Raw genomic sequence first — 18,811 nt, 5'->3', positions numbered from 1 at the left:
GAAAAAAAAAGTTGAATTTGCCAAATCAGGTACCTCATCAAATTGATAGGTGTCACGGTATCCTTGATCACAGACCACGAAAATGCAATCAAAAGCCAATATTTGACAACCCCAGCAACATTCATAGTCAAAGCAGAGGTCTTTCCCACCAACAGAAGCACCGCCAGATTCAACGCAAACGCGCACAGTGAATTTGTCCCGAAAACCACGAAATCAAAGTGAAAACTCGAGGTCTGCCTCAACACCGGAGCTTGCTTGCTTGATTGCTCACCTGCTTGCCTTGTCGTGTTCGTATAACAGAGCTTGTCTTGTCGTGTTCGCCTAACAGAGTTTGCCTTCTCATGTCCGCCTAATGGAGCTTGTATCCGCATCTACGTGTTAGCAAACTCATGACGTGTACCGCCATGGGTTTGACGGGGGTGTTGGAATTTATGATTATTTTATTGTTTGAATTTGGGCTTAGCCCATTAATATTAGGGTTTCGTTTTTTTGCTTATTAGGGTTAGATTAGTTCTCTATATATATGGTGCTTTGTAGCTCGTAGAATAATAAAGTCATTCACAATGTAGCATTTTAGGGTTTTGTAGCCGTTTCGGCATTCTTGTTAGTTTAATAATATTCGTATTATTTTGTAATCTTATTCGTTGCACACTCTGATATTCAACTCTTATTCTCCTGATACGGCCCCAATTCTATTTTATGAATTCAATGGATATCGGAAAACCAACACTAGTATGTACAAGGAGATCTCACATCTCCCCAACTGCTTGCATTCATCCATAATTCTATATTCAAATTATTTCAACCAATTATTAGTTATTGCACATGACTATATATATAGATATTCTTGCACCATGTAGTACATGTTGATGTGAAGGATTTGATGAAATTATTTGTGAAATTAATCGTTTCGAATGATATATACTCTAAATTCAAAATCTAGAATCCACCATGAGTTGAGAAAACGGTGAATCATGAGTCTTGCTCGTGACTCTAATTCGGCCAAAAATGCTCACATGTCAGCACACATCAATAAGTCTTGCTCATGACACTATTCTCCTTGAAACGGTGGATCATGCTCCTAATTAATAGAGTCTAAATTTGCAATGTTAATAAAGTTGCTCTTTAGTTCTTTCAGCCATCTATTCTACGTCATGAGCTTCTTATGGTTAGATTAGGCACTTAAATAGAACATTAAAAACCTCTAACTCTGACCCCTGATTTGATGTCATGAAAGTTTCTTGTAGTTTTGCATGACTATAGTAACTGTGCTCTTTGAGCTAATTAGCCTCTCCTACCGCCCTTCTTGTTGGGATGTGATATCCACACATCCCATTTTACTTCTCACACATCTTTTTAATTTTCAGCCATCGGATTGAATGAATTGAAGAAGATCAACGGACAGAAATTATCAAGGATGTGTGAGAAGTAAAATGAAATGTGTGGATAGCATACCCTTTCTTGTTTTATGGTTTGGGCAGAGACTCCAAAAACAGTAAATGATTAGTGAACAATAATATTTATTAGGGTTTTCACATTTGACCGGTGAGATCTCATTGATTCATTTAGCCCCCGTGTCTTAAATATTGATGTTTGGTAGATGAGAAAATTTATATGCCATGTGCGACCTGTCATCGAATAAAAAAGATTAACAATTAATTGACAAATAGAGAAAAAGGGATTCTCGTTCTTGTTCTAATTCATTCTATGATGTGCGGAAGTTTTGGCTTTGCAGGCTGGTTGTGAGTTGGGTCTCTATTTGAAACTGACTCATGTGGTGGTTGAACTTGAATCTGATTCTCAAGGAACCATTTCATGTATGCGGGGTTCAATCTTTGAGGGCAGATGGGAGGCTTATCATATTTTAGCGAAGTGTTTGAAGCTTGGGGAGGCCTTTCAGGACTGTTGCTGATCTTGGGTCCCAAGATCAGCCAATTTGGTGGAGGACTATTTGATGTCGCACAGATGTGCAGAGATGTGTGATGTGTCTTGGGTCGACCGCCCCCCATTTTCGCTAGTGCATGTTTTGAACAAGGATAGTTCACCTGCCTGCCTTAATTTTGTGTGGGAGGAGGTGCAAGGGGGGACACATTGAGCCTTCTTCTACCCCCTTGTTCTGTCTGTTTTTTGGCTGGTTGCCTGTGTTTTGGCTTTCGTTGTACTGTTGGGCTTCTCTTGCCTGGTTGTAATTAGGGACACTTTGGATGCGGTCCTTAACTATCAATATTCTTTGATTGAAACCTTGTTAGTTTTTAGTTTTTGATTGAGGTCCCTGACATTAATGTAATAATGTAAGTTACTATATTTTTAAAATTAAAAATTAAAAATTGAAATTTGTAATTGTTTATATTAATGAGATTTTAAATAAAACCCATAATTTATGGGATTAAAAATAATAAAATATAAATTATACTCTCTATTATATTGTGTGTGTGTGTGTACATATATGTATGGGTACATTAACCAAAATTAACAAAAAAAGTTATTGTACCAAAACATGGATACATTCTCAAATCAACGAAAAAGAATGTACCCATATAAGTTTAAACATGGATTAAAAAATTTGAAAGAATTTTATATTAAAAAAGGGTACATTTTACATATAACAAATTTTTGATATATTTGAGAATGGGTACATTTAAGATTAAAAAATTGAGAATCTTTTTATATATAAAAAAAAAACTAATAGGTACAAACTTAATTTAATTTAATTTTTTTATTATTTTGGAAATGTTTGAATTGAAAATTAATTAGAAGTTTAATAGAGGTGTGAGTATTAAACCCTAAATTAATTACTAATTTTTATATTAAAAAATTATATAATAAACATGTAAATTCATTATCACATTAATGCTAGGGACTTGAATCAAAATTTGAGAACTAATAAGGTCTTAGTCAATGAACAGTAAGAACTAGGGACCGGATACTAATTTTTCCTTTTAATTATTATTTTAAAATTGTATTTAGTAGTTACGTACGCTACCACCTACTATATGCATTATTGCATTTGCATTAAACAAGGCATGTCTTGTGTCTGACGATCGATCTAAATGACAGTACGGGCTCTCTGCAGCTCCCTTTATATGTATAATAAATATGGGTTTGGATCGTCTCCGAGTTAGCTAGTTGGGATCCTCTTGATCAGTGTTTGTGGACCGTTAGATATTACAAACAGAGTTCTTTAGAAGTTATAATAATTACAACCATTAAATAAAAATTCAACAGTAAAAAAACACTGGGCAGAGAACGTCGGCCAATTGCCTAAGAAAGGATCCAAATCCAATAAATATAAATATAAATGCACTCGCAAGTAACCAATCAGGGCCCATAAGTTGGCTCCCTCTCTTCATCCTTTTCCGTTGTTTGGTTTAGTTTAGTCAACTAGCTAGCCCGGCTACTTTGGGAAGAACCAAACAGAGAAATTTGCAGTCGTATTCAGTGATGACCACATTATTATTGAGATTTTTTCTGTTTGTTTGTTGTGGTCTGGTGATTTTGGGAAACCAAGCGGTTGGAGGTGATGTCGTTAAGCTGCCACCCAATGCAACGATTCCCGCTGTGTTTATGTTTGGCGATTCCATCGTCGATACAGGGAACAATAACGTCAACTTGAAGACGCCAGCTCGGTGCAATTTCCCTCCCTACGGCAGGGAGTTCGAAGGAGGAATATCTACTGGGAGATATTCCAATGGAAAGGTTCCCTCTGACCTCATAGGTTGTGCTTCTGCTTCTGCTTTTGCTGTGTTTGACTCTCACTCTCACTCTCACACGATACATGATACTAATTAATACTACAATTCGGTTTTCTTAGTGAATAAATTAAGCACTTGATAAATTTTTTTTTCTTTTTCCATAAAAGCACTTGATACGCAATACTAGTGTTTGACTTATTTATTGCATATGTCGGTTAGTTCAACCGATCAAGAAAGCGTGTCTGCATTTAAATTCAATATTAATTAAAGTAGTTTCAATATTGTTTATAAAATATTTAAGTAAATGGAATTGCAAATCAATCAACATTATCGTATCCTTTATATGTAGATATTATTTAGAATGAATTCCACATCGGGAAATAAGAGATATTACATGTGTTTATAAGTGCTTGAGTTATTTTTTATATTGTCAATTGCTTTATGGTAGAATCTCAACCTCTTTTATGGTATCAAAGTATGTGGTCCCACATGTGAAGCTAAATGGACACATACGCTCCCTGTCGTCCGATTTGTGTTGTTCACGTGTTAGGTTTATAAATTCGTCACACGTAAAAAGTTGTGAGAATGAATCACATTGAGCAAATAAGGGATCTTTGCATAGAATCTTTGATTCCAGACAGCAGATTGCCTCGCCCTCCTAGTGTTTCTTTCTCTGACTACTTCAAAGTTTGTGATTGTTTATGGAATGGTTAAGAGTGTTTTTTATATTATTGACAAAAAAAGTAAGACTGACAAAATTAAAAGTGATTATGGGTCATAAAAGCACTTGCTAGACGTTTCTTCATATAGAGCTTACAAGTGGCTTTATATACGCCCAATGAAAGCCCTCATAAAACGCAGCCCTTGTCCATGTAACCTTAGAAGTTAGAACTCGTATCTCGTATGACCGTCCAAGAGCAAATTCAAGTTGGTTAACTTAACGACAATGTGAAACCAATGATATGAAATTTACAAAATGGTCCTTTAGTTTTGTGAGTGTTGTGGCAACTGGCAGTACAGTTTCTTCAATCTTGATCGTAATGCAAGTTAATTAACTAAACTTTCATTTGATTTGGTTTTATGCGTTGTTTATTTCAGTGGAAAAGTTAGGTATTAAAGAGCTCCTGCCAGCCTATTTGGATCCAAACCTACAGCCCAATGATCTGCTTACAGGTGTCAGCTTTGCTGTTGGTGCCACCGGATATGATCCTATGACAGCCCAAATTGTGGTATCACGACTTGCATATTTCTTTTCATTAGTATGTGTACAATAATGTTATAGAGATTAAATTTGCAGATAAAATTTAAAAATTAATATATATGAAAGTTGTTGATTGGTTTATTACTTAAGCGTTGATAAACGTGCTCATTCCTATTGGTGACACATCATTTAGTTTATAAATTTTGTCTTCAAATTTAGTCTCCATAGCATTACTCATATGTTTATCAATGAAATTTTATGTGGGTTCATAACATTTGTCACGTGATATACTATTACACTCGTTTAGTAACATACAAATATACGTGTTATAATTTTAGTAGAATCATGATATATGTGGCAGTATTTCGAGTACTTTAGAAAGTTTCTCATGCTTATCAAGCTTAACATCTAATTACGTTACTAATGATTCCTTGGTGAAATTTAAATAGGCAGTTACACCATTGTTCGATCAACTGCGGCAATTTGAAGAGTACATAGGAAAGCTCAAAGGAATTGTGGGAGAAGAGAGAGCAAACTTCATCCTAGCCAACAGTCTATGTTTTGTGGTAGCAAGTAGCAACGATATTGCTAATACCTACTTTGTTGCCGGCGTTAGGAAGTTAGAGTATGATGTTCCTTCTTACACTGACCTCATGCTCAATCAAGCTTCTGATTTCTTTAAGGTAACTTTTAATTAAGAAATAATTAGACATAAATCCGGTTTTATGAGCAATCATTAGTTTGGTCAACCTGCATAATCAATACACTGTTATACGTGAACTGATTATATCACGTGTTTATATTTCAATAATTTTGTTTCATTTTGTTATATGTGATCAAGTTTGTAAAGTGTTGTTTTGTAATTTGCATTTTGGATGTGTGATACCTTGTTCGTATTTGAAGGGATTGTATGCATTGGGGGCACGAAGAATTGGTGTTTTCAGTGCACCACCTATTGGGTGTCTGCCATCTCAGAGGACTTTAGGAGGAGGCGTGGAAAGAGATTGTGCAGACAAACCAAACCAAGCAGCCATGCTCTTTAACTCTAAGCTCTCTGCTGAGCTGGACGACCTCAAGAATAACCTACCTAACTCGATGCTGATTTACGTCGACATCTACAACCCACTTTTGGATATGATCATCAACCCTACTAATTACGGTAAAACCTCAACCCTATCTTTTAGGAAGTGCTTGGATTTGTATTCATAATTTCAGTGCATTTGTAATGAAAGTATTTCTAACAGAAAAATTTATGAGCATACATGTTTTTTACGAAAGCAATCTCAAACACGCTCTTTGACGACATCTCAAAGACTAACGAATTTTGTGTTGAATTTGCATTAGGATTTGAAGTTTCGAACAAAGGGTGTTGCGGGAGTGGGAAGCTGGAGGTGTCCATTCTGTGCAATCGATTCGAGCCAGAGACGTGTACGGATGACTCTCATTATCTATTTTGGGACAGCTACCACCCGACTGAGGGCGCCTACAAAATCATCGTCGACGAACTCATAACAAAATATCTCCCCCACTTGGTGTGATCACACAGAAACAAGTAATAATTAAATTAAGCAAATTGTACGGAATTATGAAACATGATTATCCAGTATTTGAACACTGATTAGACAAAATTATTGAAATTAGTTAAAGTTAATTAATTCATTTGTTTTCATTGAGTTTCACGTTCAAGCACACATCGTTGTATCAAGAGTTGTTAGAAATAATGAGTTACAGAAGGTGGGCGGGCGTGGATGATGTTATGTACTGATTGCATGTTTAGTAGATGACAGAGTAATTGAAAGAAAATTCAGATTGGCTTGAAAAGGAAACATGAATGGACATGGACGGCTCCAATTAATCGATTTTCATTTCACGTATAGGATTTTGAGTTTCTGCATTTGTTTTACATGGTGCGTTATTTAACTTTTAATTAATTTAAACAGGAGAAAATCAAACTCTATTATACATGTGATAACACGTTCACTTTAGCCAATGTGATCATATTCACGTTTTCAATATGAGAGGAGGTTATAGCTTAGAGAATCTACAATGAAACAACTCAGTTTTTTTTAACAACCGATATTATCTACATTAAGAGGGGACAATGAAACAACTCATTTTAAACCTATATTATCATGTTTGAATTCAAAAATGGGTTTAAAGTTTTTAAATTTCACCTATGCAATGACTATATTCTTAGTTATATATATTTATATTTTGGATTTTAAGATTCAAGTTTTTGCATTGGATGAGAAAATATTAATTTAGGTATGTGCATTAGAGATGATTGGACTCAAATAAATAATATTTTTTTTAGTTGAATAACATTTTTACTTGTTGGCACGAGCTTCACCTTGAACTCAAATCTCATATATATATTTGAATTTCACTTTAGCCAAACACATATATGAACACAAATATAGAATTTGATCCCAAATCTCTTAGTTAATTGGGTTAGAATAAAATCACCCTTCAAAAAACAGGAAAGATAAAAAGAGTTTGCTTCTCCATCATAGCTCCCCAACGTCTAATTCGATAACATAACTTAAGCATTTTTTCGCATTTCGCTTCATCTCGACCATTATAATACATTAGTAATGTAAAACCCCTTTCCCAAATTTAGTTTATAATTTTACTAAGTTTTGGGTTTTTATTTTAAAAAATTATTTTTGGATCTTAATAAGTGAGCCCAGGGGACCCACCCCATGATATTTGTCCCCTAAGCCTCTCATCTCTCATCTCTCTCAGTCTTCTCCTTCTCTCCTCACTTTCCCGTTCTCCCTCTCTATGTGCTCTCTCTTCCCCGAGCTCCCATACACATATACACTCATGCACACTCACACAACATGACGACCTCACCGCTTCCCCATATCCTTTGCGAGTCCCACAAACCCAGGATCGATGGAGGAACCCCTCCCTCCCGTCACTGTGCAACCTTCCCCGACATGTTCTGTCGTCTACGGCCAAGGGTAAGACTCTAAAACCTTGTGGGGTGTGTTTTAAGGTTTGATGTTTGTGTACATTGGTTGGACGCAGAACAACTCGGGGAGGTGTTTTTCCAGTTTTATCGATGAGTCCGACGATTTCCAGCCAATTTCTGGCTAAACCACGGTGAGTTGGCCGGCGTGCAAGGTATCAATATTTTTGTCTCGCTGAATACTACAACTTTCCTTTTGGTTTCACCCAATTTCGCTGAGTATTGAAGAAGTTATATTCATTTGAATCTTACCTAGTTTCCGGCGACCTCTGTGGATTTCGAGCTTTTTCCGACCAAACCACAGAGGGTTAGATGTCATGCGAGGTACCATTCTCTTCGTCTCGTCAAGAACTATGATTTTCATTTTTGAATCACTTGATTTCATTAAGTATTGACAAAGTTATGAACGTTTAAATTTTGTCTAATTTTCCAGCCGAAATATGACCTTCTTGGAGTCCGACGATCCACAAGTTAAACGGGTCAAACCCGACTCAGAATCAGAAACCTAGCCTAAACCTTGGGCCCTTGTAACCCAAGCCCAAACCCAAAACCTATTTAAACCCAAACCTAAATCTGAATTTAGGCCCAACCCTTTTAGCCTAAACCCTTAACCCTTTGTCACTTAGGCCTTTGGGCCATTTAGAACTCGGGCCTTAGGCCCGTGACCCCCAAAGCCCGAACCCCTTTTATTTATTTATTTGTTTTATTTGTTTGAAACTAAACCTAAACTCTTAAAGTCCAACCCTTTTAATATAGGGCCTTCGGCCCACTAAACCCTTTAACCTTTCAAACCCTAAACCCTAACAGGCCCAAACCCTTGATGGGGAATATTTCATTAGGGAATATTCTTTGGAATATTCATTGTGTTGACTTTTATGAAATTTACCCGGGACCATTCTTAGGGTAATTCGACATCCTAAATCCGTTTTCCCAAATTCAATTGTTATAATATAGTTTTATTAATTGGTCTCTTTATGTGTTTAGGTGCATATATTGTGACGATTTCGTCTTCGCTAGTTTGTGTGGCTCTTTGACAACAAAGTATATGTGAGTGGGCCCCTTCTAAAATGCATGTTTTAATAGTAGAAATGCATACATGAAAAACATGATTTAATGATTACGTTTTATGAAACGTTTTATGAGAAATTTATTATCATGCTATACTGAGCTTATTTTGGAATACCATATTTTCTATCGAACCCATGTTCTTGTAGGATATCTGATGGATGACCATATACTATTTAGAACATGTTTTTATAACACTTCTTTATAGTATAGATGATGGATGACTTTATACTATGAAGATGTTTTTGTGTGAGAGAGAGAGTGAGAGAGATATATATACACACACACACACACACACACACACACACACACACACACACACACACACACACATACACCTATGTTGGAAAGACTATGTTCAATGGTCTTGTGCGTATCTAGTGATCACTATATATATGTCTTCGGGTGAGTGTTGTAAGAGCCTTCAGGCGATTGATATTATATATGCCTTCAGGTGGGTGCTGTAGGAGCATTCGGGCCGTTGATACTATATATGCCTTTGGGTGGGTGTTGTAGGAGCTTTCGGACGATTGATACTATATATGCCTTCAGGTGGGTGCTGTAGGAACCCGCGAGCGATTGATACTTGTGAAGGAAATGTTCTATGTTCTGCCTTTGGGCGATTATGATACCACTAGTTAGCACACTACATATGAAATATGTTTTATGAGATGTTTTATGGCATGCTAGGGTTTTCGGAAAATCTACCACTTATTATGCTATTAGTTTTCATAAAACTTTGTGAGTTAGTATGTTGATAACTGTTTCAATATTATATATATATATATATATATATATCAACTTGGTCCACTCATGTTTGTTTTGCGCCCCCTCATGACTTAGAATCGAGGCGTACAATCCCAGCATCAAGGCACTTATGCATTTGCATTTTCGAGTCATCTCGGTGTAGGACCCATTACTTTGTTCATTAAATTTTATATTATTTCTTTTAGTTTTCTAGTTAGTTATATATTCTAAACACATTCCTAAATTTATAAGTCTTATTTATTCTTGTTATCAACATTTGCATTCAATAAATGACTTTCGTTACCCTCGGGTGTCGGCTAGCACATGCCTATCTTGATGTTCGGAGAATATTAGAATTGGAACGTGTCAAATAATCTAACCATCCTCATTTATAAGTCAACTTCCAACTGCATCATATTCACATGCAGAGCCACATCACGAAATTTACAAGCAGATGCCCTGCATGCCCCATAATTCGTGTATCCTTAAAGTAGAGTTTATAATTAAGAGAGGTGGATTGTCTGTCCTTCCATTTTCATACTCTTTCTATCTTCTCCTGTTTTGTGTGATCACGATTAAGCCATGTTAACATTTTATATTTCTATTACTTTTTATTTTATTATTTTTATAAAAAAAATTAATATAAAAATTAATATGAAGAGCATAGAAATAGAAAGGTAGACAATCCACCTCGATAATTAAGAAATACGCTCAACATTGATTGATTTGATATTTATGAATTCTCCACTGTATATCAAGAGGGTACGATCCCCCGCCAAACAACTTCCACATCAAGCAATTAAGAGCGGCCGTGGTGGTTGTTAAGCATCAAGTAAGAGCAACTCCACCCATGGAGCCCTCCCCCTGGCAATCCACTATTCAATCCACCATATTGAACAATAACTGCCTTAAATGAATAGTAACTACCATTAATGAACAATAATTACCATTTACATCTCCACCCTTGTAACCCTTCCCCCTGACAATACGCAATTAAAATAATAGTTTTTTTTGTTTGTTTAAATAATAAAAAATTGCTAAAGCTCCGGTCCCCCTCTCTCTCTCTCTCTCTCTCTCTCTCTCTGACACAAAAAAAAATAAAAAATTGCAAAGCCCTGGGGCCACAGGCCCGTCGACTCCCCACCCCCATTCGCTTGGGCTCCCACCGTCGCTCGGCCTCCACACGGCTGGACCTCTCTCCACCGGGCCTCCGGCCCCTTCTTCTCCACTGTCCCCCAAGCAACCCACATGGGTGGAGTTGCTCTAGTTGATTAGACGGCCATCAACACGTAAAATAGCATTAGTTTAAGGGTTTTTATCACAAATAGTCCCTGACATTGATCAAACACATCATTTTGGTCCCTGACATTGAAAATCAATAGAAATGGTCCCTGACATTGATCAAACACATCACAAATGGTCCTTCCGTTAAAAACTTTTTGGGCAATTTTCAAAGCTTCGTAACTCAATCGTTTCTTAACCAAATTGCGTAAGAAGCACTTCAACTGCTTTTTGAGGTTTCACTTGTATTTTTACTCATAATTGGTCTAAACAACATTTTTATTAAAAGCGTTTTTAGTCACTTTATTAGCACTTATAAACAAGCGCTACAACTTTGTAAAGTAGTTTTTTTTCTCACTTGACCTAAATTTCATTGGAACTTGAAAGTTAATCACATTTGGTTGGAGACAGACTCAACTATGGTGATTCACTACGTAAACTCTTCTAGTTCTATTACTCCTTGGTATTTGCATGTTGATTGGAGCAATTGCTTGTGGCCGGTTAGGCATATGCATGTTTTTGTTTCCATATTTTTTGCGAGGGCAACTGTGTAGCCAATGCCTTAGCTAACTTTTTGTGCAGATCACGATCCATATTACTGGTGGTCCAGTCCAACGTTTTCATGAGCAACGTTTTCTTATATTCATGATCTTTCTACTTCTACCAACTATTATTTTAGATGATTTTTATCATATGTTTTCTTTGTAAATGGAGTTCCCCTATCGTGTTACTTGCTATATATGTTATTTCCATCAACGAAGTTTAGCTTTATGTCTTCCTCATTTGTATTTCACTCAAAACATAGCCTAATTAAAGCCTGCTTTCTCTTATTCATATTAGAATCGTATATTTTAAAATAAAATAAAATGACATTATGCATGAACTATGCATGAGACATTTGTCGAAACTTTCACTAAAATTGTTTTCTAATGTAGAAAATCTAAAGGGGAGAAAATAAATTTTTTATCTTATTAGTTCTTTATCAGTATGGAGAACCTATTAAGCCACCTAAATTAATTATTGCATGTTGAAAAAAGTTAAAACAACTAATAACTATTTATTTGCGTTGTTAATAAATGGACGCCATCAACGGAAGCTTGCTTGAGAAAAATCTATGACTCGATCTATACGTATATATTGTGAGGATGTGAGGAAACAATTTCACATTGGTGTGAGATTAAATCATATAAGAGATTGAACTACTCCTCATACCGTCAATTAGTTTAATGGTGGAACAGAGCATGTTAGCTCACGTATGAAACCTAATGACGACATGATGTGTGAGACCAAACATGCAAAGACTTATAAGAGGGATGTAGCCCAACTTTCTTTGTGTATAAAAGGGTTTATAAGAGGGATGCGGGCAACCTCAACTGTCTTTGTGTATAAAATGGTTTATAAGAGGGATGCGGGCAAGCTGAACTTTTTTTGTGTATAAATTTACAACAAACACAACAGCCAATCATATAAAATTAACCACAAACAATCGGAAACTAATATAAATTCACAACAAACACAATAAACAATCACATATAAATTGATTAAATTCACAAGAAACAATCGAAAACTAATATAAATTCACAATCGGAAATTAAAGACCCACAAGTTTATGCTCATATCTTTTCGATCATTTATTTTTGTGTACCTACAACTTGGGGATTTAATTGTCCAGAATGCATGCAGATGCAGGAGGACTAGGTCTGTTTATTCCTAAACTGATCAGGCTGCAGATGCAGTCGTCATATGTAATTTTCGTGATTTTCTTGTGCAATATTATTAGTATGAGTAACGTTACTGAGGCAGCCGCAACAGTCAAGCTACCGGAGAATGTGACTATCCCGGCTGTTATTGTATTCGGAGATTCAATTGTTGATACCGGCAACAACAACAAAAACTTCGTGACATTTGCACGCTGCAATTTCTTACCCTATGGAAAAGACCTCAAGGGAGGAATGCCAACCGGCAGATATTCCAATGGAAGGGTTCCCTCAGACTTCATAGGTTGTCATCACGATCATCATCTCAATCATCGTCGTCATCATCATCACCACCATTAAACACTAATAAAAGATTACTAACTAGTAGCCATTCTGGCTTTGCTTTTGTAGAACTTCGTAAAACCGATAAAAAACTGTGCGCTAACTCCTAGTTTTTTGTGAAAAATCCGAGAATATAATACTTTTTATCTCTAATTTTGTCCCAAATATTCCGAAATATTCTCTTATACAATAAAATGTTCAATTAACCCTCCTCTATGTTACGATTTTTTTTTCATGTCCAGTGGAAGCATTCGGAATCAAGGAGCTGTTGCCGGCATATTTGGATCCAACCCTGCAGCCTAATGACCTCCTTACCGGTGTTGTCATAGCTAACGGTGCTGCAGGTTATGATCCATTGACAGCAAAACTCGGGGTATGACCTATATATTTAAAGCTCTAATCCTTTATTCTTTTGTTAATTTTATTTTTTCCTCCTTCATTAATTCTGGAATTCGATTGTGTAGGTAGTTGCATCGCTATCCGACCAAATGAAACAGTTCAAGGAGTACATAGAAAAGCTGAAAGGAATTGTTGGAGAGGAGAAAACAAACTTCATTATAAAAAACAGTCTGATTTTTGTGGTAGCTGGCAGCAACGATATTTCTAATACCTATTTTCTTACCGGTGCTAGGAGATTGGAGTATGACGTTCCTTCTTACACCGACTTCATGCTCAAACATGCCTCTGATTTCGTCAAGGTGCGTATTTTCGTGATACAAATTGCTAAAAATGAAAAATGTGCATCTTTTCACTATTTAATTGATATAGCAAAGTTATGAATTTTGTAGGACTTGTATGGATTGGGGGTACGAAGAATAGGCGTACTAAGTGCACCACCTATCGGATGTGTACCATCTCAACGAACGATAAATGGAGGCATAGAAAGAGATTGTGACGAAAGACAAAACCAAGCATGTCAGCTGTTCAATTCCAAGCTCAATGTGGAGATGGATCGCCTTAATAAAAACCTACCAAACTCGAGAGTGGTCTACATTGACATCTATAATCCGCTACTCGATATCATAAAAAATCCCGCTAAATACGGTACAATGTTTCATTTACTCTGCCTAGGTAGCTCCATTACATTTCTTATAAATTAGTAAAGATTTATATGTTTGTGTCGATCCATGCCGGCAGGGTTTGAAGTTGCGAATAAAGGGTGTTGTGGTACTGGCCTTATTGAAGTAACAAAACTGTGCAATCAGCTCCAACAGGTCTGCACAGATGACTCTAACTATGTTTTCTGGGACAGCTACCATCCAACCGAAACAGCGTACAAGATCATTGTGAAGCAGATGCTCGACAATTATTCCAGCCGCTTCTTCTAAGCAAGTATTGATGTTATTTAAAATTAAAAAAAATTCTATCTGTTGTGCTGTTACCTGTTGTGCCGTTGTAAAATAAAGTAGTTTAATAAGAAATGCTTTTACTGTGGTGTGAGAATAAACAATTGTAAAATAATTAAATGTTTGGTTATTGTTTTTTTTGTAGAAGTGTTTTTAACTAATAAAAAAGTGTTTGAGTATTTGGTAAATTTTTATATGAAATTGTTATGATTATGTTAAGAGAATAAAAAGCATATTATGTTCATATAATAATTTATTTAGTTAAAATAAGACTCTCCTTACCTCATTTTGTCCGTCCTCATCGTCGCTCCCTTATGATTTAGCAGAGTTGGTGCAATTTCATGGCTTTTCTTTCCCACTTTACGCTTTACCAAAGACAATCTTTAACGAAACCATCTGCAATTTCATGGCTCTTTTCCCACTTTAGGCTTTATCAAAGACACAAACTTTTACGAATCCATTTTAATTTCTTTGGTTTTTTTATCTGGGTTTGGCTTGTTTTGTGATTTGGGAGTCGTTTTCTCATCTGGATAAGTGCGAAATCCCACTCGCAGGGATCCCAACGGCGATGATTGTTGAAGCTAGGAATAATGAAAGACGTAGTGGCGGGAGAAAGAGAGAGGGAAGATTCCCCGACAAGCTCAACCACCCACAGTCTCTCTTCTACTTCGACTGATTCTCGCCCGGATTCACCGCTCGAGGTCTGATTCGATCGTCGTGTCAAGGTTGAAGAGGTCCGAACCTGGCTTTCTTATGAAATTGTAAATTTAGTTAATTAACTTTATATGCCATGTGCGACCTGTCATCAAATAAAAAAAGATTAACAATTAATTGACAAATAGAGAAAAAGGGATTCTCGTTCTTGTTCTAATTCATTCTATGATGTGCGGAAGCGTTGGCTTTGCAGGCTGGTTGTGAGTTGGGTCTCTATTTGAATCTGACTCGTGGTGGTTGAATCTGATTCTCAAAGGAACTATTTCATGTATGCGGGGTTCAATCTTTGAGGGCAGATGGGAGGCTTGTCTATTTTAGAGTAGTGTTTGAAGCTTGGGGAGGCCTTTCAGGGCTGTCGCTGATCTTGGGTTCCAAGATCAGCCAATTTGGCAGCGGATCATTTAGCGTCGCGCAGATGTGTGATGTATCTTGGGTCGAACGACCCCATCTTCGCTAGTGCATGTTTTGAATAAGGATGATTTACCTTGCCAGGCTTAATTTTGTGTGGGAGGTGCAAGGGGGGACACATTGAGCTTACTAGAGTGTCGGGTCTTCTACCCCCTGTTCTTCCGGTCTGTTTTTTGGTTGGTTGCTTGTGTTTTGGCTTTCGTTGTACTGTTGGGCTTCTCTTGCCTGATTTTAATTATTATTTTAAAATTGTATTTAGCAGTTACGTACGGTACCACCTACTATATCCATTATTGCATTTGCATTAAACAAGGCATGTGTTGTGTCTGACGATCGATCTAAATGACAGTACGGGCTGTATGCAGCACCCTTTATATGTATAATAAATATAAATATAAATGCACTCGCAACTAATCATGGCCCATAAGTTGGCTCCCACTCTTCATCCTTTTCCGTTGTTTGGTTTAGTTTGGTCAATTAGCTAGCCCAGCTACTTGGGGAAGAACCAAACAGAGAAATTTGCAGTCGTATTCAGTGATGACCACATTATTATTGAGATTTTTTCTGTTTGTTTGTTGTGGTCTGGTGATTTTGGGAAACCAAGCGGTTGGAGGTGATGTCGTTAAGCTGCCGCCCAATGCAACGATTCCCGCTGTGTTTATGTTTGGCGATTCCATCGTCGATACAGGGAACAATAACGTCAACCTGAAGACGCCAGCTCGGTGTAATTTCCCTCCCTACGGCAGGGAGTTCGAAGGAGGAATATCTACTGGGAGATATTCCAATGGAAAGGTTCCCTCTGACCTCATAGGTTGTGCTTCTGCTTCTGCTTTTGCTGTGTTTGACTCTCACTCTCACTCTCACTCTCACGATACATGATACTAATTAATACTACAATTAGGTTTTCTTAGTGAATAAATTAAGCACTTGATATTTTTTTTTCTTTTTCCATAAAAGCACTTGATATGCAATACATTTAACTTTTTAGTTTCAACTATTTGTATAATTCATCATGAGAAAACAAGTACAAGGGAGAAGTTCTTATATAGAGCTTGAGAGTGGCTTAAAGGCCTATAGACAAAGCCTGATATTAGGTCATATAAAGAACCAAAAAATAATCCAGTTAACCTTACATACAAGTTTCAATAAAACACAAGACCATGAATTAAGGAGCAAATTAAAGGACAAAGGAAAAGTGATAGCTGCAACTCACACATGTGATTGTGTGTTGAAGAAGCAATACATCACTTCCAATGTCCAAAAGTGACAGCTGCAACTCACGTCTACATCACTTCTAATGTCCAAAAGTGACAGCTGCAACTCACGTCTACATCACTTCCAATGTCCAGTACATCACTTCCAATACAATACTAGTGTTTGACTTATTTATTGCATATGTCGGTTAGTTCAACCGATCAAGAAAGCGTGTCCGCATTTAAATTCAATATTAATTAAAGTAGTTTCATTATAGTTTATAAAATATTTAAGTAAATGGAATTGCAAATCAATCAACATTATCGTATCCTTTATATGTATATATTATTTAGAATGAATTCCACGTTGGGAAATAAGAGACATTATTATATTGTCAATTGCTTTATGTTGGAATCGCAACCTCTTTTATGGTATCAGAGTATGTTGTCCCACATGTGAAACCAAATGGACACATTTGCCCCTTGTCTTCCGATTTGTATTGTCCACGTGTTAGGCTTGTAAATTCGTCACACGTGAGAAGTTGTGTTGAGAATGAATCACATTAAGCAAATAAGGGATCTTTGCATAGAATCTTTGATTCCAGACAGCAGATTGCCTCTGGCTGGACTTGGCATCTTTCCTATCTTTCTTTTTCCCCTTTGATTTAAGCAATTTGACCCCCCCCCCTATCCTGCCGCTTAGAAAATTTTGAGCTCCAAGGCTTTGAGATATAATTCACTGCCTGAATTCTGCAACTGGTCTAGCAGCATACTGAAATCATCTCGAGTTACTATATCTCCGGAGCTAACCCTTTGAGCAGGGCTTTGTGCTATGTCCCCTCCTAGTGTTTCTTTCTCTGGCTACTTCAAAGTTTGTGATTGTTTATGGAAAGGTTAAGAGTGTTTTTTATATTATTGACAAAAAAAGTAAGACTGACAAAATTAAAAGTGATTATGGGTCATAAAAGCACTTGCTAAACGTTTCTTCATATAGAGCTTACAAGTGGCTTTATATACGCCCAATGAAAGCCCTCATAAAACGCAGCCCTTGTCCATGTAACCTTAGAAGTTAGAACTCGTATCTCATATGACCGTCCAAGAGCAAATTCAAGTTGGTTAACTTAACGACAATGTGAAACCAATGATATGAAATTTACAAAATGGTCCTTTAGTTTTGTGAGTGTTGTGGCAACTGGCAGTACAGTTTCTTCAATCTTGATCGTAATGCAAGTTAATTAACTAAACTTTCATTTGATTTGGTTTTATGCGTTGTTTATTTCAGTGGAAAAGTTAGGCATTAAAGAGCTCCTGCCAGCCTATTTGGATCCAAACCTACATCCCAATGATCTGCTTACAGGTGTCAGCTTTGCCGTTGGTGCCACCGGATATGATCCTATAACAGCCCAAATTGTGGTATCACGACTTGCATATTTCTTTTCATTAATATGTGTAAGATAATGTTATAGAGATAAAATTTGAAAATTAATAGATATGAAAGTTGTTGATTGGTTTATTACTTAAGCGTTGATAAACGTGCTCATTCCTATTGGTGACACATAATTTAGTTTATAAATTTTGTCTTCAAATTTAGTCTCCATGACATTACTCATATGTTTATCAATGAAATTTTATGTGTGTTCATAACATTTGTCACGTGATATACTATTACACTCGTTTAGTAACATACAAATATACGTGTTATAATTTTAGTAAAATCATGATATATGTGGCAGTATTTCGAGTACTTTAGAAAGTTTCTCATGCTTATCAAGCTTAACACCTAATTACGTTACTAATGGTTCCTTGGTGAAATTTAACTAGGCAGTTACACCACTGTCTAATCAACTGCGGCAATTTGAAGAGTACATAGGAAAGCTCAAAGGAATTGTGGGAGAAGAGAGAGCAAACTTCATCCTAGCCAACAGTCTATGTTTTGTGGTAGCAAGTAGCAACGATATTGCTAATACCTACTTTGTTGCCGGTGTTAGGAAGTTAGAGTATGATGTTCCTTCTTACACTGACCTCATGCTCAATCATGCTTCTGATTTCTTTAAGGTAACTTTTAATTAAGAAATAATTAGACATAAATCCGGTTTTATGAGCAATCGTTAGTTTGGTCAACCTGCATAATCAATACACTGTTATACATGA

General features: G+C 36.5%; 2 protein-coding genes and 1 pseudogene across 2 annotated transcripts; all 3 read left to right on the top strand.

Moving 5' to 3' along the window:
- Nucleotides 1-3,302: 3,302 nt before the first annotated feature.
- On the top strand, nt 3,303-6,562 carry LOC126603377 (GDSL esterase/lipase EXL3-like). Its single transcript, XM_050270201.1, has 5 exons — nt 3,303-3,715; nt 4,791-4,921; nt 5,343-5,576; nt 5,797-6,052; nt 6,238-6,562. The coding sequence occupies exons 1-5, from the start codon at nt 3,442-3,444 to the stop codon at nt 6,429-6,431; spliced, it is 1,089 nt and encodes a 362-aa protein (XP_050126158.1). The 5' UTR covers nt 3,303-3,441; the 3' UTR covers nt 6,432-6,562.
- A 5,963-nt stretch (nt 6,563-12,525) lies between these two features.
- Nucleotides 12,526-14,533, top strand: LOC126603376 (GDSL esterase/lipase EXL3-like). The gene is made up of 5 exons (XM_050270200.1): nt 12,526-12,961; nt 13,242-13,372; nt 13,464-13,697; nt 13,788-14,043; nt 14,137-14,533. Exons 1-5 carry the CDS (start codon nt 12,634-12,636, stop codon nt 14,325-14,327), a joined length of 1,140 nt encoding a protein of 379 aa, XP_050126157.1. The 5' UTR covers nt 12,526-12,633; the 3' UTR covers nt 14,328-14,533.
- Nucleotides 14,534-14,900: 367 nt separating this feature from the next.
- Nucleotides 14,901-18,811, top strand: part of LOC126605737 (GDSL esterase/lipase EXL3-like) — a 4,658-nt pseudogene continuing 747 nt past the window's right edge.

Source organism: Malus sylvestris, chromosome 15 (genome assembly GCF_916048215.2).
Source record: "Malus sylvestris chromosome 15, drMalSylv7.2, whole genome shotgun sequence".
In the NCBI taxonomy this organism is placed as follows: domain Eukaryota; kingdom Viridiplantae; phylum Streptophyta; class Magnoliopsida; order Rosales; family Rosaceae; genus Malus; species Malus sylvestris.
The sequence above is the reverse complement of the archived record's forward strand: the minus strand, read 5'-3'. Positions and strand labels throughout refer to the sequence as shown.

Excerpts from the sequence above, each read along its gene's own strand:
- LOC126603377 (XM_050270201.1), top strand. The coding sequence starts at position 3,442 with ATGACCACATTATTATTGAGATTTTTTCTGTTTGTTTGTTGTGGTCTG. Across the intron at positions 4,922-5,342 it reads CTATGACAGCCCAAATTGTG|GCAGTTACACCATTGTTCGA; the intron begins GTATCACGACTT and ends AAATTTAAATAG. Across the intron at positions 5,577-5,796 it reads AAGCTTCTGATTTCTTTAAG|GGATTGTATGCATTGGGGGC; the intron begins GTAACTTTTAAT and ends TCGTATTTGAAG.
- LOC126603376 (XM_050270200.1), top strand. The coding sequence starts at position 12,634 with ATGCATGCAGATGCAGGAGGACTAGGTCTGTTTATTCCTAAACTGATC. Across the intron at positions 12,962-13,241 it reads GGTTCCCTCAGACTTCATAG|TGGAAGCATTCGGAATCAAG; the intron begins GTTGTCATCACG and ends TTTCATGTCCAG. Across the intron at positions 13,373-13,463 it reads CATTGACAGCAAAACTCGGG|GTAGTTGCATCGCTATCCGA; the intron begins GTATGACCTATA and ends TCGATTGTGTAG.